Here is a 21,194-nt window from a genome sequence, read left to right on the forward strand (position 1 = left end):
TCATTTTGTCAAAGTCACAAATTTATCACACACCACGAACTGCTTGCTACACCGCAGCTGCTCCAACACCGCCGCCATCCCAACCGCATCCTCCACATCGCCACCAGCACTGCGTTTTTTCCCACTTCCATTCAGGCCATGCGCCGCTTCCAGTTGCTTTTTGAGCTTCTTCAACTTCAGTCGCCGCTCGGGCGCATCCGCCAAAATCTGCCGCACCAGCTTCCGCCATTTTGGAGCCTTAGCCACGCCCCTGCCGTCACTAACCTTGTCAGCTTCTGTTGCCACAACCCCGCCGTTAGCTACCTCCGCGGCCACAGGACCGCCAACCCCTTCAACCGCCTGGGCCTCAAGAGATTCAGCGCCACCCTTCTTCTCCTTCTTCCGCTTCTTCTTCTCCTTGTCCTCCTTTTCCTTGTCGCCGCCCTCACCATTCACGTCGCGCTTCCGCCTGCCCTCCCGCCGCTCCTCCTTTCCCGCACCCTCTTCTTCTGAAGGACCGGAACGACTTCCACGGCCCTTGGCGGCCTTCCCTGTACACGAACGTATTGCACTGCTGGCACCAATATGCTGCCGTTGCAATTCCCGATCACCTGTTGCTGCTTCGGCGGATGTTTTCATATCCTTTTCTGGAACAGACACTGCCGTTGCTGCCGCTGCGGCTGCTGCCGCCTGCTCCTTCTTAGACTGCACCACCACAATGCGACCATCGTCCTCGCTCTCCATCTCGGAGCCACTGCGAGGATACAGAGAACAGTACTTCATTGCTACTACGCGGTGCCCACAAACCTTAGCAACCCCAACTGCGCTTTGCACACCGTGTGCGTGAAGCTCCAAGATTTCTTCACGACAAAGCTAGGTATAAGCCGAAAGCAAACCAAAGACCAAAAAAACAGTTGAACAAGGCATGCCACGTTGTGCTGAAGCTGCATGATAGGCAGATACAAAGAGCCAAAAACGACGGGCATCGCATTCTTCTACTTCATCTGCCGTCCCCAGACTGCTGCCGGCCACTACATAGCATCATGTCAGAACCACCTACCTGGCTGAAACGTCCCCATCGCGGTCAGCATCATCGTCTTGCTGCTCGTCCTCATCGTCCTCATCCAGCTTGGTTTTCGTGCCACACCAGCGCGCCCCAGCGACCTTCTTGGGCATCTCGCTGCGACCGAGGCCTTGCCGACCATGAGCTGCTCCGTGCTGGGCCTGTAAACCAGGGGAGCATCGTGGTTTAAAAATCAAGGAGCAAAATCAATCAAGGATCAAAAGAAAGGAGTGAGGAAGCGAGTGGGCGCCAACTGACAACCAAGTGACAGTGAATTGGAGGGGACTGCACCATCGGGGTTAAGGAAAACACTCGGGACATCGGGACATAAGAGGTAGCTGAGGATGTCAGGAGCAATACATTTAGGTCGGAAGCATTTTCTTACTCCGTGATTTCCTGTTTGGTACCTGACTAACGCCAAGTTACTATAAGAATCATACTTGGCATTGAAGAGGGAAGCAGCATCAACACAGGGCTTATTGCAGCAACCATGCTATTACAGATTAGACCGGGTGCATGTTGAAGGTCAGATTCAAGCACGATGGGCATGTAACCGTGTCTTAGTATTGCACCAGCACTTTTAGGCCGGGGCAAGGTGGTTGCCAAGGTTTTGATGATTTCGCGTGCACTAAAAATCCCACCCAGCACACATGGTGAAGGTGTGCAAGGTCCCTTGGCCCGCTTCTCAGCTTTTGCTAGTCGAACCTTGTTTGTCCTGCATCGCTGCGTGAGAATATGTAACCGTGTCTTAGTATTGCACCAACACTTTTAGGCCGGGGCAAGGTGGTTGCCAAGGTTTTGGTGATTTCGCGTGCACTGAAAATCCCACCCAGCACACATGGTGAAGGTGTGCAAGGTCCCTTGGCCCGCTTCTCAGCTTTTGCTAGTCGAACCTTGTTTGTCCTGCATCGCTGCGTGAGAATATGTAACCGTGTCTTAGTATTGCACCAACACTTTTAGGCCGGGGCAAGGTGGTTGCCAAGGTTTTGGTGATTTCGCGTGCACTGAAAATCCCACCCAGCACACATGGTGAAGGCGTGCAAGGTCCCTTGGCCCGCTTCTCAGCTTTTGCTAGTCGAACCTTGTTTGTCCTGCATCGCTGCGTGAGAATATGTAACCGTGTCTTAGTATTGCACCAGCACTTTTAGGCCGGGGCAAGGTGGTTGCCAAGGTTTTGGTGATTTCGCGTGCACTGAAAATCCCACCCAGCACACATGGTGAAGGTGTGCAAGGTCCCTTGGCCCGCTTCTCAGCTTTTGCTAGTCGAACCTTGTTTGTCCTGCATCGCTGCGTGAGAATATGTAACCGTGTCTTAGTATTGCACCAACACTTTTAGGCCGGGGCAAGGTGGTTGCCAAGGTTTTGGTGATTTCGCGTGCACTGAAAATCCCACCCAGCACACATGGTGAAGGTGTGCAAGGTCCCTTGGCCCGCTTCTCAGCTTTTGCTAGTCGAACCTTGTTTGTCCTGCATCGCTGCGTGAGAATATGTAACCGTGTCTTAGTATTGCACCAACACTTTTAGGCCGGGGCAAGGTGGTTGCCAAGGTTTTGGTGATTTCGCGTGCACTCAAAATCCCACCCAGCACACATGGTGAAGGTGTGCAAGGTCCCTTGGCCCGCTTCTCAGCTTTTGCTAGTCGAGCATTATTTGTCCTGCATCGCTGCGTGAGAATATGTAACCGTGTCTTAGTATTGCACCAGCACTTTCAAGCCGGGGCAAGGTGGTTGCCAAGGTTTTGGTGATTTCGCGTGCACTCAAAATCCCACCCAGCACACATGGTCAAGGTGTGCAAGGTCCCTTGGCCCGCTTCTCAGCTTTTGCTAGTCGAGCATTATTTGTCCTGTATCGCTGCGTGAGAATGTAACCGTGTCTTAGTATTGCACCAGCACTTTCAAGCCGGGGCAAGGTGGTTGCCAAGGTTTTGGTGATTTCGCGTGCACTCAAAATCCCACCCAGCACACATGGTGAAGGAGTGCAAGGTCCCTTGGCCCGCTTCTCAGCTTTTGCTAGTCGAGCATTATTTGTCCTGTATCGCTGCGTGAGAATGTAACCGTGTCTTAGTATTGCACCAGCACTTTCAAGCCGGGGCAAGGTGGTTGCCAAGGTTTTGGTGATTTCGCGTGCACTCAAAATCCCACCCAGCACACATGGTCAAGGTGTGCAAGGTCCCTTGGCCCGCTTCATATTAACAGGTTTGCCCCCATGCATGATTTCCGCTGTCAGATCGCCGCCTGAACGGTAACGACATGAAAACTCTCCGCCAATCTGTAGAAGCAAAACCCAAGAAATAATGGACGCACAGCACACACACAACCACGCAGACCTCGTGCAAATTCCAGCCCCGTCCGTGTCCACGCAACAAACACTCCAGTGCTGCCATACCTGTTCGTACAAATTCTCCTGGTCTTGTTCCTTGAAGCCGGTGATGTTAATCCTGGCCTTGCCATTAGCATCCCGACCGGCTCGCAGCTCCTGTTTAATGGAGCCCATGCGACCTGCTCTCACAAACATTCCAGCCCACCAGGGCTTCTTTCCAGGCTCCCATTGCTCTTCCGCTTGCTGCACAGCGGCCGCCTTCGCCCTGCGCTGCCGGGACGACCCCTGGACAGTCTCGCCTGCCGCTACCCCCGGTGCAGAGACCCTGCACATAAGGAGGCTATACCATTACAAGGGATACATCCATATAAACGACCAGAACGCAGCTAGCCGGGCTTATTGCGCAGTCCTGGCCTCCACCATTTGTTTTCTCATTACACATGCCCGTGATGCTATGATGACAGGAGGACATCCCAAAATTCACAAAAGGGATGTAAGGAGAGATCACATCGTTGGGATGTGTCCCCGAGGTCCTTCGAACCCGCACCCTTACCCTACATGACGCACACATACTTGCCTTGTGCTGTTACCCTCGACCACCACACGTCGCTGCCCCGCGCATGCTGTCCGGGCCTTCGCATTCTCCTCCTCATCGTCACTGCTACTGGTGTCCTGGGCGCCACGTACGGCCCTGACCTCTGCCATGACTGGCATGAACCCCAACATCGAGGGATCAGCCAGCGCCACACCGACAGCGCCACCGTGTTGGCCGGCGCCATTCTCTTGCTCTCCGTCGCCATTGCCCTGGGCGGCGGCCTTTGCAGCTGCTCCGCCCAGAATGGCATCCAAATCTGATGCGCTATAGTTTTTTACAAACTTGGCACGCTCTCGCTTAGAATAGCGGCCGACGTGGGAGGCAAGCTTGAGGCGCTTCACGGCTGCAGCGCTGGCCGCAGCAGTCGCACCAATAGACGCCGCCGCAGCCTTGCCGCCTTTCGTCTTCGCATCGCCTTCGTCGGCGCTCGTGTCTGATTCGGAGGAGCTGCTACTGCCGGCATCTGAATCGGAAGACGATGAGGCGCGCTTGCGCTTGGCGCCTTTCGCCTACAATCGGAAGGGTATGGATAAAGTCATGGACGATTCATCTTGCTTTGTGCGGCAATGTTGTTCGAGGGGAGTGTGGAATCGGCCGCTAGCAGTGCCTTTAGTGCGCGCAATGTACGGAAATGCGTACAACATTACCTAGGGTCCCCCCTTCTGGAATGACATTACGGACCAGCAAATGCGAAGGGAGAATTACCTTCTTCTTGTCAGTTGCCCTTCCTTGCTCCGCTTTTGGCTTTTCCGCAGGCTCATCATCGCTTGAGCCGCTGCTGCTACTTTTATCGTGATTGGTTGGACGGCGGGCTGTGACCTCCTTCAGATTCGAGAGGATGCGGTCAAAGCTGACCATGCCTGTCGTCCACTCGCGCAGGGTTTGAGCGTTTTCGGCCTGCGTGGCCCATAAGGTCGATGGGGTTTGAGCCATTGATGGCGCCGAAAGCAACAAACCCTGGATTGCAAACCCACCGCGCCGACGCCCATAGCGTCATGTTTTTTCTTGACCTTGACGTGCTCTTTGATTCCTTGCTTTTGGGCGCCCTGTACACAAACGGGTAAGGGCACGCCGCCGACAGAAATGGCCGCCTTGCCTCAGATGGCTGTAGGACAAATGCATTGTGAGCAAGCAGCGCTCACCAAACCTTCGCCTTCCCTCCAACCCATTGACGAAAGCAGCTTGTAACCCGCCGAATTCTTGTCCACCCCTTGGAACAAGGGGGCGGACACAAGTGGGCTCGCCATTGCTGTCATTAGACAGGACAAGGGGATGATAGTCGATCGGTCGCACTACATATTCATAGCTATGCTAAGGAAAAACTGTACGCGTAGCGGCGGCTGCCGTACGTAACGAGCGGAATCCCATGTGCAAACCTAGCAACTTGGATGAACTCTGTAACAATATACCGTGCACCCTGGGTTTTCCTCTCGTGAATGGGAACGAATAACTTACATCACGCGACATAATTACGTTTTTTGACTTTCAGCGCTCTTTTCTTACTTGGTCTTGCGGACCACTGCAAACTCCTGTCCTTATCAAAGATAAAAATAATAGCACGTACCTATCATGGAGGTTAGCTGTCTCCGGTTGCACCCAAATAGGCGTTGCAGGCAAACTTACGAGGCTCCCTTGGCGCAGGATGATCTGTATGGAGGGGATCTTTATGGTGATTCTGGTGGAGACTACGATGGAGGCTTTGGCGATGTTGACGATAGTTACCTACCGGGCTCATCTGGACAGGTGCTTGCTGAGCGCCTTTACAACGGAACATTACCTTGGCAATCCCTGAACTGTAAACCTCCTTTTTTAGGGTTTGGCAGCTGTGGATGCGCTGAGAGGGAAAGGAGTCAACACGACGGTTCCACCTGCGATCCCGTCCGCCAGGTAGGCTTGAACGTAAGCTTGTCTCGACGACTTGCGCAGCTTCAGAGCGCAACCTCACTTGCATGGATGCACTTTGCCTTTTGGTGCATCCGCAGGGACCTTTTCTCAGACCCACCAGGCAGCCGTGAACAGGACACTCGGGTAAGACCAGGACACCGGGGTTGGGACTTGGGTTACGATGGGTGCGTACTCCAGCCTATGACCCTAAAGCCCTGCGTGGTCCTCGAGGTTATGAGTACCCTTAAGGGTCTGCTTGGTTGCAATACAACCGTGGCATGTCTTTCCCCTCTCCCTGCCGCCTCTATTGAACCCTGCCATTCCGTCCCTACCGTCCGTGCCATCCCTTGCCGAGTCCCACAGGACAGTAGAGCCCGAGAAGTCCAGCAGGCAGCAGCAGATCGATGGCGCAACGCATTTAAGGAGGTAGCCAGCATATGCGGGGTGCACACCGCAAATCGTGATCCTGATGTGCATACTGTTCTGGAGACTGTGCGGCGAATCAAGGCGTCGGAATCAAGCGCCCAGGTGCGGGAGGAGGGCGGCGCGGCGAGACAATGTGCGCTGTGGTACTCACCTGTGTTCGGCAATGGACGTGATTCACGTGCGCAAGCGGGGTGGCCTCGGATGCCTTACATGTGCGGCCGAGTTGTCAACCTCTCCCCTGCCTCGTTACTTCGTGCCGTTACGGAAGCGAGTTGGGTGGCAAGCCGAACAAGGTGCAGGCCCTGGATGAACGACGTCCACTGATCCCTTGGACAGCATTTCTACATGGTAGTTAACTGTTTGGCTTACTATTTGTGGCGAATAGGGTTGGGGTATGCTAGGGGTGGAAGCTCGGCTGGGTTGCTTAGGTGATAGCTTTGTCCAGTAGCGGCGCCCATGCCAAGACGGCAAGCGAGCCGGGCCTATGGTACATGCGTGATAAGAGGTTGCCAAGGCTTGCCGGGGTCTCTGGGACCCGAAATGGCAATTGTGGATTGCTTGCTTTGATGGATGCCTGTTTGCCGGAGGCGACGAATTTCCACATGGCGCAACGGAAAACGGATGCCTGTTTGTGGTTTGGATGGCTAAAGAAATGTCGCTTTCCAGCTAAGGCTGAAATCGTTGTACGTGTACGTGTAGTGAAAGTGCGGCCTGCTTGCGTGAGGAGGATACCTTCAGGAGAGCTCGAGAGCTTGTGCAGCTCTTTGAACCATTGATAAAGTTAGCTTTCACAATAGGGACACCAAACTCACCAGGCAATCCCGGTTCACACGGCATGGTGCGCTCTACCTATACCTTCTATTCTTCTCCACTGCGCTGCTCGTACACAAGCGCGCCGGAAAGGCGTGTGCAATGCGCGCGACGCGAGATAACCGCCTCTCTGGAAAACCCTATGCGCTGTTACAGCCTGCGTCGATTCTTTCGCTAAGGCAGCACGGGTTGTGCGAAAACTAAGAAAGCTATGTTTGTGGTAGTGTCTGTGTCGGGAAGTGTATGTTATCTTGATTTTATTTCTGCCAAGAGGGCGTGGTGTGCAACTCGTGTCCCTGTTGGACCTTAGGACCTTAGCCTATGGGACGCATGTGTGCGTGGAAATGTGCTTGCGGCTCGCGGTGTTCTCCCTGTGATCTGCCGTTTGCGACCCGTGGTCTGTCCCCCGGCACGTTTCCAACTTCCCGTCCGACATGGCTGGCTGTTCGTCCTGCGGCTGGTGTGCTGGAGCTTTGCTTGAGAGTGCCGTCCAGTGCTGCTATGTGTTGCGCGTGTTGCGGCTTTAAAGGATGTGCTGTGGTATACGGTGTACAAAGACGGCTTGTGGGTCCTGGCAGCTGCCTTAGGAGGCTTGTCGCCTGTACCCAGACGTTCCTCTGCCGCTCGTCTGCCATGGCGCCACGCCGCCTCGTAGCCCGCTTGGTAGCTGGCGACGCAGCGGACGGATGGACCCTGAGTGGTGGGTGTCAGCAGCTGCCACTTGCCGTGTGTCGAAGAGACATCAGGGCTTGCCGCTGACTAATCCACAAGGGCCGCTCCGCATGCCAGCGATGCGAACCAGTAGTGATATAATGCACCAAGCAGATGCATAGAGTTGTTGCTTGTGCTGCGTGTTGACGTAGGCAGTGTTCCTCTCTAACGCAGGGTTGTAGCGCTGCTTGCCAACTGATGTTTCCTTGGCATCCTCATTCCTGTTTCGACTGAACCCTCCGATAGCCCTTGCGGTGATGCAATGAGCAGGCCCCGGCTCTGCCCGCACATTGCTGCTGCCATCCCGTAAGCTTTGGACCAATCTGTTGCATATCCGCCCCTTCCCTTGACGCCTACAAGGACTCGGGCTCCCGCCTACTGTGATGCTGCTTCAATGGCATAACCCCAACCACATACCCTGCAACCTCCAGCTTCCGCATTTTTCATTGCCCGGTGTCCATTTCTCTCTTCCTCGCATTGAGCTGCCACGCGCGGGGACTACTTGACAGTTGCCACCGCCACCACCATCCGCCACCACGGCCCGTTATCCCCTATCTTCCCTCTCGATAAGCGGCCCACCTCCCGCATCCATGAACCGCCCCTCAGGAGGAGCTCCGGCAGCTCCGCCGCCGCGATGCTGCCCTGCAGATGCAGCTGGCCGACCGAAATTTAGAGGCGCTGGAGCTGCGGCGGGAGCTGGCGGCTGCCGCTTCCGCCGCCGACCCTTCCGTAGTGCAGCTCAAGCAGCTGATGTTAGACCCAGCGGTGGCGCGTGAATTCGCGCGGCTGCGGTCGGAGCTGGAGGGTGCGCAGGCAGAGCTGGCGACGGCACGTGAGGAGCTTGCGGCAGTTACCTTCACGCAGGAGAGCAAGGTCGGACGGCAACTCATGGCAAAGTGCCGCAGCTTGCAGGTATGAGTGTTTGCTACTGGGTATTTGCTATCGTTTTCCTCGGTTTTCGCGTGTGGCCTGTGTACGTATGGGCTGGAACGTTTTGGGGAGAATCGCGCGAGTACAAAGGATTTTGCTGCGGCAAATCCAGTCCTTTTTGTTTTCCAATTCCGCACGTCATGCCATGCCGTGTCACATCATGCTATGGCCCTAATCACGTGCTGCTAATCCCACAGGAGGAGAACGAGGAGATGGGGCGCGAGCTGGCGGAGGGTAAGGCCCATCTGGCTGAGGCAGCTGCAGCGCTGGCCAGAAGCCAGGCGGACGACTTGCGATCGGCGTATCAGGAGCTGGAGGACCACTGCCTGGTAAGTGCGCGCGCGGGGAGGGCAGAGGTCACTTGTCACTCGTGTGGCTCATCCCTTTCGCCATCCGGAAGACTTTGCTAGCGATGTGGTGTGAGGATTCGACAACACACAAGGGAGCTCTGTTTGGACCGTGGGATAGGAGGGAAGGGGCTGATCAGGCAAGTCGTTTTCAGCCTGCGCGGGGTGTGCGTGCGCAGAAACAACGGCGGCGAGGAGGAGGATCACCTGTATTTCGTACATCGCGACTGCCGATGACTTTACCAAACACATTGGCGACTATTGTCGGGCGTTTGCCAGTGTCCGCTCCCTTGTTGACTCTGTTGGCCAGTGCACTGTACGGCACCTCCCATGTCGCATTGTACCCGTTCTGCATATCCTAGACCGTTATAGCCTCAACGCCTGTCCTGGGCTATCCGTAGGCGACTGTTCCCATAACGGAGTATGCACTTCTGTTACAGCTTTTGGCCCCATTTCTGCGCGCCGCACCCAAATTTCGCATACCGCTTTCTCAAGGTAATGGAGGACGAGGCGGAAGAACTGCAGCGAGAGATCTTCGCGCTGCGAGCCCGGGTCATGGAGCTTGAGCGCGATGCAGGACTGCCTCTCAGCATACCGGGGGGCGCGGGTGGCCTTGGCATGGGGCCGGGCCTGGGTGGCATGGGGCCCATGGGTCCAGGGGGCTTTGGTGGACGGCGGGCATTTGACATGGGGCCGGGTGGGTTTCGGGGTCGGGGTGGCCGTGGGCCGCCGCCCGGTGTTGGCAGCGGGGCCATGGGGGCTGGGTTTAAGCGACCATTTGGGGACCGAGAAGGGGGTGGTGGTGGTGGCATGGGGGGCGGCATGGGGCCAGGGCGCGGCGGTTTCATGGGACCCATGAAGCGGATACGGTAAGAATGCTGATGCAGCGGTGCCGCTGCTGCTTTGCTGCGACGCGTGCGAGCTGCGAGAGATTGCATAGGTCTTCTGTGCATCTCCTCGCGCGCTCTGAGCTGGTGTATTGAGGTCGTGGAACGGCCTCGCTTGCGTGTGGCGTTTTACGCCCATCCACAGCGGTGCTGGGAGTCTGTTCCTCGTTTCTAGAGCGATGTGCTGGCTTTACCCCGTGTTTCGGAGCGGACCGGGCATGCGGCAGCGCTGCTGCATGTCTACGTCCTGTTGCTTCCTCCGTTCGAAGAGTATTGCAGTTTGCAGCCGCGCATGTGATGCGGCATGCCCATCGGAGCGTGCTGAAGTAGGGAGAAGTAGGGAGTGCGTATATACGCTCAGCTGCTGCTCCCCGGGGTCACAGGGCGGCGGTTTGTCCAACGTGTGCTGTTGGAGCGGTGCGCTTCCACGTAGCGTGTGCATAGCGTATGCTTATGGCGTGTGTCTGGAGGGAGGGTTGTAAAGGAGGAGTTGTAACGGAAGTACTGAAATGCGTCAGCAGTGCTTGGCTTGTGGTGCTTGATCGATCCGTGGCTCAAGGGCTTGAGGCATGCCCTGGTTACATATATTTTTCTACGATTCTAAGATATGCACACGGTGATGTACGCTCCTTTGCGTACACAACGTAAGGAGCGCACAGCAATACAGATATTGGGGGGCTCTGGCAATATGTTCTGCTGCATGTACTGTTGCTGCTGCTACTACACGGCCTCTGCTACATGCCTAGCCCCACACAAGACCGCAGCCACTCAACGCCCAAGTGAGCGCTGGGTTCTGCTCTGTGTTAGCCGTCTTCCTTCCAGAAGGCGGCCTGCTTTCCCAGCCAGGCGCACAAGCGTTCCAGCTGGTCCTGGTCCACCTAGGAAGGCAAGGGAAGGGGACGGGTGCTTCGTCGGGTGGATCCTGACAAACAAAGGGATTCAGGAGAGGAAGCACGGCCCCGGAGCAGGAGGCGCATAGCTGGGTAACAATAGATCTTCTGACTTGAGCACGCAGGAGGCGATAGGCAGAGGTTGGCCGTATCATGCCCCGCAGGGTGTGTCCCCTGCGTCTCATTAGCTGGTACACTTTTTCATCCAATCCGTGATTCTTCTCTCATTACCTGAGTGAATGCGGCCGGAAGGTCCGAATCCACATCTAGGACGGCGCGTAGGCACCCACTGCTGGCCTCTACCACCGGCACGACAATCTCGGACTTTGTGCTGTACGGCATATTGGTTACACACGGCGACAACTGTGTAATTGTGTAACACAGACCTACGCACAACAAGTAATCCCTTCAGTTTTTTTACTGTTAGCAGGTAACAATCCTGAAGAGACGCTTTATGCATAACATTGCTACGCCATTGGTCCATGAACGGTGCGTGCTGTGAGTGGGCGGTGGACAGGACGCGCAACGGAACTGCGCCGCAAAGTGGATTCAACGACTACCCTAGAACGGCACTCCATAGACGCTCCCCGTACACTGCGGAGTTATGCCCGTCCATGTGACCCCAGGAAAAGCCTCGATACCGCATCTGATATTTCTCGGCCTCAGATCTACATCGATCACCAATTCGGAACCCCCCCATTCCTTCCAGAAGCCGCACCTGGAAGCGCATGCGATGTAGCCCGGGAATTTCGACACATCGGTAACCAGTTGAGTGGCTTTGCTGCGTGCCGCAGCGCCGCACACGCCCCGGCTGTAGGGGATGCGTAGACAGCCCAGGTGGCCCTGGTAGGGCCCTATGATTAGCGTCTCGGCACCAGGGGGACCCGCCTGGTAAAAACCCTGGGGTAGGTTCGGAACGGGAACTGAGCACGCAATCTGAGGCTTTTACGCACGCGGATTGTGCTTCATGAAATTTGGGGAAAAGGAGTCTGGCAGGAATGCAACTGAGCTGTGATCAGGTAGCGCAGGGGGAATGGTCCTTTCTAATTACGGAGCCCATGCCTGCCAGCCAGCCAGCGGCACTATCGAGGTCTGGCGTCGTGAGTAAGGGAATGTTGGAGCGGGGACATGTCGTGCCACAACTCTGTATTTGTCTCTTTGGATGATACGGTTGGGGTGGGAGAGCGGTGGTACCTACAGTCCAGTGGAAGTAATCGAAGGCGGAGTGGAGGAGTGCAGCCACACTTGCCATGGCAGCCACCCAGTCATCCTCGCCTATCGGGGTTTGAACGTGGGGAAGGGTTTGCGTGTGCCAGGAGTGAGGGCGTCCTGTTTGCGAGATGAATGTCCGCAGACTGCAGACCACAAGCCGTGAAACGTTTGCTAGTTTTCACGATATGCGCCATGGTAACATGGATACATAGACTTCAAGTTGCAACAATTGCCACGTTTGCCAACCATAAAATTTCAAGCTCGCACTTGGCACTGCAACGAGCTCCAGCAAGCAATCAAAGGCAACACAGATTTATGCATCATATGTTCTAATGGCACCTTGAAGAATTTGAATAATGACGTCGATTACACGGTTATAGTGCTGGTCTTTTGCTTCAGCGGTTGCTGTGACGGGCAAGGCTGGAATGTCTTCGTGTTCTGTCATCGTACTAAACCCCATAAACCAGACATTGTTATGAACAAGCTAGTATTATCCAACACATCAATCAGTGGTCTTCTGAAGAGTACCCTACCCGCCAACCGTTGTCGTGCCGCGAAAGGATGACTTGGTGAGCCCGATCGAAGCTTGTCTTACACATGCAGGATGGCCAACGGCTTCGGTAGGAAAAGCATCACCACTAATTGCCTGCGCCAAAGTCCTGCTGGTCACCCATGCGCGCTGAACAGGCACCCAGGCGAGGCCCGCAGATCCCGCGGTGCCGACAGAGCCGCGCACTGGCACGTGGCCTCGCCCAGTCACCGTGTCCTCTGACCTCTCTCCATATACACATCGGTCACGTGCAGGCCGCTCGGGTAAAAGCTTTCTCTCTTCGCTTCTGCTTGCAGCGACTGAAACACCTTACGAGCTAGCACGTCGCCGTGCTTGCACACCCGAAACGCCTAACGCTACGCGGGCAAGAACTGATACATGCCGGCTCTGCAATCCAGAGCCCCAACCTGCTCTTCCGATTCACTGGCACACACCTCCATCCAGCAAAGGCTTCCCTGCAGAATCACAAATCCACGCCCGCAGGCCCCGCCCGCTCGACAGCACTACCACCACCCCACCGCAGACCGCCGCCCTGTCGCACATCCACTCCCCGCCTCCCTCCTTCCTTCCTACTCTCAGTATTCCCCCTCCCCCAGCCTGCAAAACCAGCCACAGGGGCCCACAGCTCTCCGCATGGAGACGTATTAACAAGCGTCTACCTGCTCCCCGACCAGCTCCGCCTCACCCACCCGGCGGCCTCACTCGTACACGAACTCACACGAGCCCTTCAACAGCACCTCCGCCAGGCGCAGGAACGCAATGTCCTCCCCCATGGATAGCAGGTACACCAGCGCCCGGCGCTTGGGGCTGTTCCCCAGGCCAACGTCTGCGTCCGCCAGCTCAGCACTGCAGGCCGCCAGGGCGCTGTCCCACGCCGCGTGGAGCGACTTGTCATTGGCGATGTCGTGGAAGTGCAGCTGTCCAAGGGGCAGGTTGCAAAGGGACGGTATGTTGCGGAAACAGAAAGGCGGGCTGGTGCACGCCCAGCAGCGGCAGACAAGCGTTGGAATCAGCGGGGGGGGAAAGGAATGGTTGCCAATGGGCGAATTGTGGAGGAGAGATTACAACAAAACAAGAAAGTATATTTGTATCAAAGTTTGTTAGGCTAGGCATAAGTAACCACCTGCCTGGCAAGACGCACGCCGATGGCCCGTGACAGGTGGCCACTCTAAATGCTACGCCCTTGGCGATCCGCTCGGACTGGCGCCCGGCAGCTCGGGCGCCCGTTTTTCAAGGGCAATGCCCGCCCGAACGCACGCCAAAGTAGGCACGGTAGTTTGGGGGCCACAACTCAAGTAGACTCCCCTCCATCTCAAGGTACAGATTTTGAAACAACGGAAGCTGGTTGGGCCCTGGGCCCTTGCGACCGTACTACACAGTCCACATGGATGGCGGCGTCTGTCAGGTGCTTAATAGGCCTCCAGCAGGTGCAGGTGTGCCGCCCTTGCGGGGGGTTTCGCTCCATATGGGTGTAGTGTCGCGACTTACCTGGAAGTGCGACACGACAGGTAGGTATGCCGGGATCTTGGTCTTGTCCGCGTTCTCTCCGTAGACCTCGTCGTAGACAGGGCCCTCGACGTCACCAAAGCGCGCCAAGCTATCCTGGACTAGCTGTACCAAACGGCTCCGGACATCCGACAGGAAAGCCTTGGCAGCCGGCTTCAGCTCCGCGCTAGACTCGCTCACTGCAAGCAAAGACGTGGCGATCGCAAGGACGTCTGTCGGGATCGTCCCCGAGCGTGTTGCCAGCGCGGGTTCCAAGCTTCCAACCCGGGTTCTGACCAACAACCAGCAAACAGGTCGCGCCCGTAGCCCATACCATGGAGTTTAATGAAGGCATCCAGGATCTCCTGATGTCCAGCAAGACCAGTGCTCCGCGACCAGCGATTCAGGGCCAAGCGCGCCAGGCCCTCTGGCGAAGGAATGGTCTCAAGACAGCTGCTGACGACGTCTTCGCCGGGCAAGACACTCGGAGAGTTTGTGCTTAAGAGCACCGCAATTTCCGTCTGTTGAGGCTTCAGGGTTCCATAGGCATCACACAGCACCTGCTGGCCCATGTCGAAGGTTGCAACAGTGGTGATCTCGAGTAGTAACACCCAAAGTAGCGGGTTGCCACACAGCTAAGCAGGTGTGCAGAATTCGCAATTCCTCCAAGCTAATCCTTTAGTCTAAGGAGCAGCTCTTGAGTCGCCTTACCGTCTAACGGGTCATTGGTACGGACATCAACCGTCGCCAATTTTTATATCTAATGCATAAGCGAATAAGTTATGCAATCTTACTAGAATATTGGTAAAGCCTAAATAGTAGGCTGTGCCAATAAAACTGTTGCACACGCTTGCCAGCTCTCCACGTGTCTTCTTCTCAACAAAGGCGGCGTGCGAACCCAAATCACAATTTTTTTCCTAAACTTTAATGGTTCAAAGGCAGATAAGCTGCAAGAAATGCCCTCGCGCTCCAGTCCTGCTCGCCATCCTCAATGTACGCCTCGTCAATTTGATGGGATGATGTGAAACCGGACCCGTCAGATTGATAATGGAGCTGTTTTTTCCCGACCCTTCGTGCTCCTGAATCCGCACGCACATGCAAATTCGTATCGGCCATGCCACATGACGAGCTATGGTTAAAGCGCCGCGACGCCCCCATGACGCACGTGAATGCACTGCACCGCCTTCCTGGAGGTCCCAAGCTGCGAATTCTACGGGTTCCAAAACAACGAGGCTCAACGTCAACCACACCACGTGCCGCAACTTGGTGTGTCGCTCCGGTTTGACAAAGTAGCCGTCCCGATCAGCACCGAGGTTGGAAGCTTTGCATTGGGGGAGCTGCACTAGAGGACCCATTTGGCGCGCCGAATTCCTGAATACAATGGAGGACCGACAACCAGAACAAACACTGGCAGGCGTAGTCAGAATTAACGGTTTTAGAGGTCGTAGACGATAGCGGAGAGGCGGGGTTTGACATCGCCCCCCTCACCTTTTTTCAGAAGCAAGCACGCACGATACCACATGTGGTAACATGTGGTAATAATAGCAAAACGCCGGACCCCCTCGAGTCCTATTACTGCTCTCCCATGCTCACTTGCATATGAGCGTCGATTATATTCCAACAATCACCCGTGCGCAGCACACACTCGCTCAGGGCTCCCCCGGCTGCCCACACAACAGTCATCATCACTATCAGAGGTCTGGCTCGTGTCGGCCAGGATAGACCGATCTGGACCCGCACGGGCCCAACAGAGCATTGTGCGTGCGGTGCATCAGCTCCTCAGGTACGTACACCACTGAAAGGGCTTTACAGTTTCCCCTTGGCTTCATACAACCCGGTGTCTTTACACGAGCTTCAACGAGGCGATGTTCCGGTAGAGCCCCTCAATAAGAGATTGCGTCTACCGGTCGGCATTACCACGGTGGGCATCAAACACAGATGCAGATGCACAATGGGACGAGACGCCGGCGCGTTCTCAATCCTGCACGTACACCGGGGTTTGATATACAGCGGTCGTACAGTGGCGGGATTTGGTATGGAAATACACCTTAGCTCTACCGTGGACTCCTTCAGGGCCACCATCACCGTACAGTCCCAGAAATGGTGCCGATGGTATACTTCCGTCATCTGCACAGCACGTGGGCAAGTCGCAAGTGCAGTTTAGTGCGGTCACACACTTACTGCCTACTTACGGTTCAATCCGCTACTGCGATGATGATGGCTGATACCAACCAATGGCAATATGGAAACTAAGCATTGGAAAATTATTGTGGAAGCTTGGGATAACGACCTTTCAAAACATGGCGCAAAGCTTGCTGGGTTGAATTTCGCTCCATCTTACACGCACGATGGGAAATCCCGTGTAATAATGACCCTCAGAAAAGCCTTTGGCGTCTTGCATTCGATAGTTTGCGGGCGTATCCCATGCAATTATTGACGACGACGAGGGCGAGAGTATCAGTTGGTACTTTACCAAGCACATATCGCAGGACCAGGACGGCAGGCCCTGAAGTGAGCAGGCCATTCCATGCAAGTCCTGTCACAGTCCCAATTTACAAATGCCTCGTACAAAGAAACACCAGATAGTCCTGCATACCTCAAGCGGCCGTTTACGCATGATGCCCCTAAGCGGAAACGTTACAGCTCCAAACCAGGCAATCGGACATCCTACACCCTTCCGACAATCTCTATTAGGAATGTGCGGATCCAACCATCGATCCACACGAGATGCAACAAAGTCTTCAACTCGACGCAACGAACGCGTGACCTGTCATGGCCTGTGATGAGTGACCCCTTCGCTTCTTACCCAGGCCTGCAAGAGTGTGCGCCACTCTCAAGAAGCAACACACAACCGCCAAACAGACTTGGTGAGACAATCGAAATACAGCCCTCACCAGATGGTGCCTAGGAACCTTAAACCCCAAACACTAAACTCTACACACAGACAGACACACACACAGACACACACAAAAAAGGTCACCGGCGCGGCTCCCACGGACTCCCCCCATGAAACCCTTCCCCGTGTGCACCCATGCGGCGCAACCGACAACTACCACACCCAGCTAATCCACAACACGGCTCAGCTCGGAATGGATCGACTCATCAACACACACATAAACGAGATCGATATTGAAAGCGGAATTGTCGAACAAGCAATGTAGCATACGATTAGAACGCCGCTGCAGCCGCACCGGCGCCGCGATGTATGCGGATGCACTGCGACGCGGTCCAGGTGGATCCAGGTTCCAAGCTCGTTATCGGATCCACCAGGCCAGGCTCCAGGCACACCATGCGCCGCCACTCGGGATCTCCCAGGTCGGAGATGGAGGCCCCACGCTTCGCACCGGGGTTCCAAAGTACGGCATCAGGGAAGCCCTGTTTGTGTACCTCGTAGGTTCGACCTCCACCCGGAGCCCCGGAGTCGTGGATCTGATGGTAATTAGTTTTCAAACGGTGAAGAGAAGTCCGGGTGGGAAGAGGAGAATGGAGGGAAGGGAAGGGCTTGTGATGCATACGGTGCTGAACCTCCGCCCATCGTTGCAGCTCTTTCCACGGGTCCCACCCGTTCCACTCTCCGAATGGGGTGGGGTAGCTGTGCACAGCTGCTGATCAGCAGCGTCTGCGGTGACGACGACGGGGCGCAAGATGATGCGTACGGCTGCTCACTAAATCGGCCACCAGCACACCCTCCGGCATTACATCTCGCCGCCCTACGCCACCACACTCCCACAACCCCACCCTGGAGCACACCTTGATCACGTCCGGTGCCTTTATGTAAATGCGGTCCACCTCTCCCGGGAACACCACCTCAACCGCCTCCTCGCGCTTCTTGATCCGACTATCAGTGCTGTCCATGTAAGTCAGGCCCTTCGTTGAGAGGCGGAGTTGGGAGGCAGAGCGAAGGATGCGCACAGGTCGGGAGAGGAACAAAAAGGAAGGACGGGCAGGTCGGGGTAAGGGGTAAGGGGTAAGGCAGCGGCACCACTTGACGAGGGGAAAGACCAAGTTCTTGAGTAGCACTGTTAGCACAACTGCTGCTACGGATAGCCACGCCGCCAGGCTGGCAGGTCGATAGGACTGCCCAGTAACTGGAACGTCCTGGGCAGCAAGCATTTGCAGCCGCCGATTCAAACCACGGACGGGGGGGAGGGGGTTTCCTTCCGTGCAGTCTTCCTTTGGCTCCACCTGGATTTGCGCCCACAACCTAGCCAAGCCTCAATTTGCTATTACTCTGGCCTGCTTAGCATGGACAAAGAAACAGAGGCTGGACAGAACTGTTCTGACAGCCGTCAAGCCATCAAGGTGGCAGTCGAGCTGTCGAACTGTCCTGCAAACCGAATGCAAACCAGACTGCCTTGTACTAGTCCAACACCTTCGAGCACCTTCACATCCCAGCAACATCACCACTGCTGTCACCACCAACACCACCAACGCCACGGCTTTCCCCCCATGGCACGACCGCACCGCACCTGCAGCCCCTCCACCTTCACGTTGCTGATGTCACTGACGGCGAAGTAGGTGTGAAGTGCGGCCGTGAACGGCATGGATTTCGAGTCTGCGGAGTGCGCAAGCGGGCCATGCCGCAGGGGCATAAGGAGTGAAGATTCAGGAGGAAGAGAAACGCGGCACCTGACAAGACTTGAACGTGCGACCTCTCGGATACCGGGAATGGGCTGGGGTCGGATGCTGGAGTCGGAGCCCCTAGCGTCCGGGTGCATGTTCGAAATAAGGATTGGGGGCCCAGGAACTGGGGAGGGCGGTTCCTCCTACACGATCTGGCCCGGCCTGGCTTTTGTTGCGCAAGGGTGAGGACGTACGGCCCTCCGGCAGCCTTACCCTTGTTGGCGACCGTAAGGTGCTGCTCCAGATTGTCATCACACAGCTCGATGCGATTAGATATCTCAAAGGGAAACTGATAGTCGGGATTCTCCGTACCGTCGTACGACAGCTCCTACAAATGCATGTGGCAGTAGTTACTGGGCTTTGGACACGCAGTCATGGTTGCAGTTGCGGTTGCAGTTGTGCAGGCGGCCGGACGCCGTGGGTGTCTGTCTGTCTGCCTGCGGCGTGGGAGAAACTCCACTTGACCTTTCCTTTGCAGGGGCGAACATGAAGAGAGCGAGCGCGTGGACATGGATTCTCGTTCGAAAACTGGTGTCAGCTCCAGACGTGCTGGCTGGGATAACAAAAGGTTTGAAACGGCATCGCGGTGATGGAACGCGGTGAAATCTGCCTGGGCTCACCAGGGTGACGGACCAGTCGCTTTTCTCCACGACCTTCCAGAACTTGTTCCGTACAAATCCGTGCTGCTGGCCAAGGGACCCAAAGTTGGAGAACTGAGGGAAGCAGATAGGCACGCCGCCACGTATTGGCGTGGGTTTCTGGAAGACCGCGTTTTTGCTGAGGAAAAGGTAGTCCTGCGGGTGGCATAGGGAAGGCATTGCGCCTGTTTGCGACTTGCGCAACAGCTTGCTTTTGTTGATCACGTAGGGATTAAAGATTTCCTTACCTGCTTCTGCTCGTTGCGCCAAGTCAAAAGCTGTCCCGCGTAAGTTGAAACTTCCGCCGTTTGGCCCTGCGACACGACCAAGACCGATGTCGAAAGCCGCACCGAAAGCCGCAGCAACAGTTGTCAGGTTTTCATCGAATAACTATACCCCTTGTGTTTTCAAGGTGATTATTCCCAGCTCTTCCATGATGTGCAGCGTTGCACACAAGCTGCACTCGTAAAGCAGCAATCCAAAGCACTCCAGCGACGCGGTACTGTAAATGTTAAAAAGTAAGTTGACAAACACTCGGGACTCGTGTCAAGTCTTGTCGTAACTTTCAAGCTAGCGGAGCTAGGACTCAGGTGTACGACGTGTGATGTTGATGATTGCCGAGCGAACCGAATTATCGACATTGTAAGCCTAAGTTGAGTTTGGAAATCCCGACTCTCTTGGCTTACGCCAATTACTCGGCAAGTAAAGATTGCTAACGCTTCCCGAATATTACAGAATATAAGCCTTTCAAAACCATGCTAACAGATTTCCAAAAATACTACAACATCAAGGAAATCGCCTCCTGCTAGTAAAAGGCAAATAGGGCCGGTCATCCGTGAACAGTAACTCCTAAACAATCAAACAATCGGGAAGCGTAAGCTGACTTTACCTGCCGGGAAACTGGTGTAAGCCAAGAGAATCGGAATTTTTAAACTCAACTTAAGCTTACAATCTCAATAACTTGCTTTGCCCATGTCGTCAAGATAGCGATCATCAACATTACACGCCGTACACCTGAGTCATAGCGCCGCTAGCCCGCCGGGCCGATGACCTGGATCCACTTCGTCGTTCCAAAGTTACGACAAAACCTGGGATGTGTCGCGAAAGTTTGTCGACTTCTTAACATTACAATATGCACGCCCGCGTCGGACACCTGGCCCAGACAAGACGCCGCCCTGGAGCGATGCTAACCGCTTCCTTTGTGTGCTGGAGTGCTTTGGACTGCTGTTTTAGCAGTGCAGCTGCGTGTGTGTAACACTGCACAACATGGAAAAGCTGGGAATAATCACCCTGAAAACACCGGGGGTATGATTACTTGTGTGTTACATGGTTGGGGGTGCGTGACCCCATACCTGTAAGACTACCCATACGAGCCGAAGGCCCAAGGGCATCGACATCGTTCTTAGTAATGTCGCAGGGCCAAACGGCGGAAGTTTCAACTTATGGGGACAGCTTTTGACTTGGCGCAACGAGGAAAAACAGGCAAGGAATCCTACGTGATCCCAAAAGCAAGCTGTTGTGCAAGTCGCGAACTGGCGCAACGCCTTCCCAGCCTCCGAACTGGTCCGTTCGATTAACGGACGCCATCCCTATGTCACCCACAGGACTATCTTTTCCTCAGCAAAAACGCGGTCTTCCAGCCACGGAGGCCAACACGTGGCGGCGTGCCTATCTCCTTCTCTCAGGTCATTCACGCTGGAACCCCTGACCTGTCGTCACTGAAACATGGATTTGCACAGCACTGGCTCTCATCCGTCGCGGAGAAGAGTGACAGTTCCGTCACCAGATTTCACCGCGTTCCATCACCGCGATGCCGTTTCAAACCTTTTATTATCCCACGTTTGA

General features: G+C 55.4%; 4 protein-coding genes across 4 annotated transcripts; 1 reads left to right on the forward strand and 3 right to left on the reverse strand.

Annotated features, from left to right (window-relative positions):
- On the reverse strand, positions 1–5,213 carry VOLCADRAFT_105212 (uncharacterized protein; the record flags this gene model as incomplete). The annotated part of the gene is made up of 7 exons (XM_002951751.1): positions 1–733; positions 1,040–1,203; positions 3,428–3,686; positions 3,915–4,465; positions 4,662–4,853; positions 4,931–5,002; positions 5,099–5,213. The coding sequence occupies 7 exons, from the start codon at positions 5,210–5,212 to the stop codon at positions 1–3; spliced, it is 2,085 nt and encodes a 694-aa protein (XP_002951797.1).
- Positions 5,214–5,622: 409 nt separating this feature from the next.
- VOLCADRAFT_105213 (uncharacterized protein) lies at positions 5,623–10,445 on the forward strand (the record flags this gene model as incomplete). The annotated part of the gene is made up of 7 exons (XM_002951661.1): positions 5,623–5,699; positions 5,939–5,984; positions 6,204–6,368; positions 8,394–8,699; positions 8,915–9,046; positions 9,560–9,933; positions 10,221–10,445. 7 exons carry the CDS (start codon positions 5,623–5,625, stop codon positions 10,279–10,281), a joined length of 1,161 nt encoding a protein of 386 aa, XP_002951707.1. The 3' UTR covers positions 10,282–10,445.
- Positions 10,446–10,515: 70 nt separating this feature from the next.
- VOLCADRAFT_121006 (uncharacterized protein) lies at positions 10,516–14,751 on the reverse strand. The gene is made up of 7 exons (XM_002951752.1): positions 14,423–14,751; positions 14,092–14,288; positions 12,393–13,520; positions 12,040–12,116; positions 11,560–11,741; positions 11,073–11,172; positions 10,516–10,829 (listed from the first exon to the last, which is right to left on the reverse strand). The coding sequence occupies exons 1-3, from the start codon at positions 14,658–14,660 to the stop codon at positions 13,302–13,304; spliced, it is 654 nt and encodes a 217-aa protein (XP_002951798.1). The 5' UTR covers positions 14,661–14,751; the 3' UTR covers positions 10,516–10,829; positions 11,073–11,172; positions 11,560–11,741; positions 12,040–12,116; positions 12,393–13,301.
- A 2,689-nt stretch (positions 14,752–17,440) lies between these two features.
- On the reverse strand, positions 17,441–20,043 carry VOLCADRAFT_81580 (uncharacterized protein; the record flags this gene model as incomplete). The annotated part of the gene is made up of 7 exons (XM_002951753.1): positions 19,746–20,043; positions 19,598–19,663; positions 19,332–19,505; positions 18,925–19,039; positions 18,558–18,643; positions 17,839–17,955; positions 17,441–17,517 (listed from the first exon to the last, which is right to left on the reverse strand). Coding segments are annotated over exons 1-7 (672 nt in total), but the record flags the coding sequence as incomplete, so codon positions are not given.
- Positions 20,044–21,194: the final 1,151 nt, after the last annotated feature.

The sequence above is a fragment of the Volvox carteri genome (assembly GCF_000143455.1).
Source record: "Volvox carteri f. nagariensis unplaced genomic scaffold VOLCAscaffold_25, whole genome shotgun sequence".
Taxonomy (NCBI): Eukaryota; Viridiplantae; Chlorophyta; class Chlorophyceae; order Chlamydomonadales; family Volvocaceae; genus Volvox; species Volvox carteri.

What these genes read in the sequence shown, in the direction of transcription:
- VOLCADRAFT_121006 (XM_002951752.1), bottom strand. Translation starts at nt 14,660, where the DNA reads ATGGGCCAGCAGGTGCTGTGTGATGCCTATGGAACCCTGAAGCCTCAA. An exon ending in TGCCTTCATTAAACTCCATG is followed by an intron (nt 14,289 to 14,422) that starts GTATGGGCTACG and finishes CTTTGCTTGCAG; the next exon opens with TGAGCGAGTCTAGCGCGGAG. An exon ending in CTGTCGTGTCGCACTTCCAG is followed by an intron (nt 13,521 to 14,091) that starts GTAAGTCGCGAC and finishes CCCCTTGGACAG; the next exon opens with CTGCACTTCCACGACATCGC.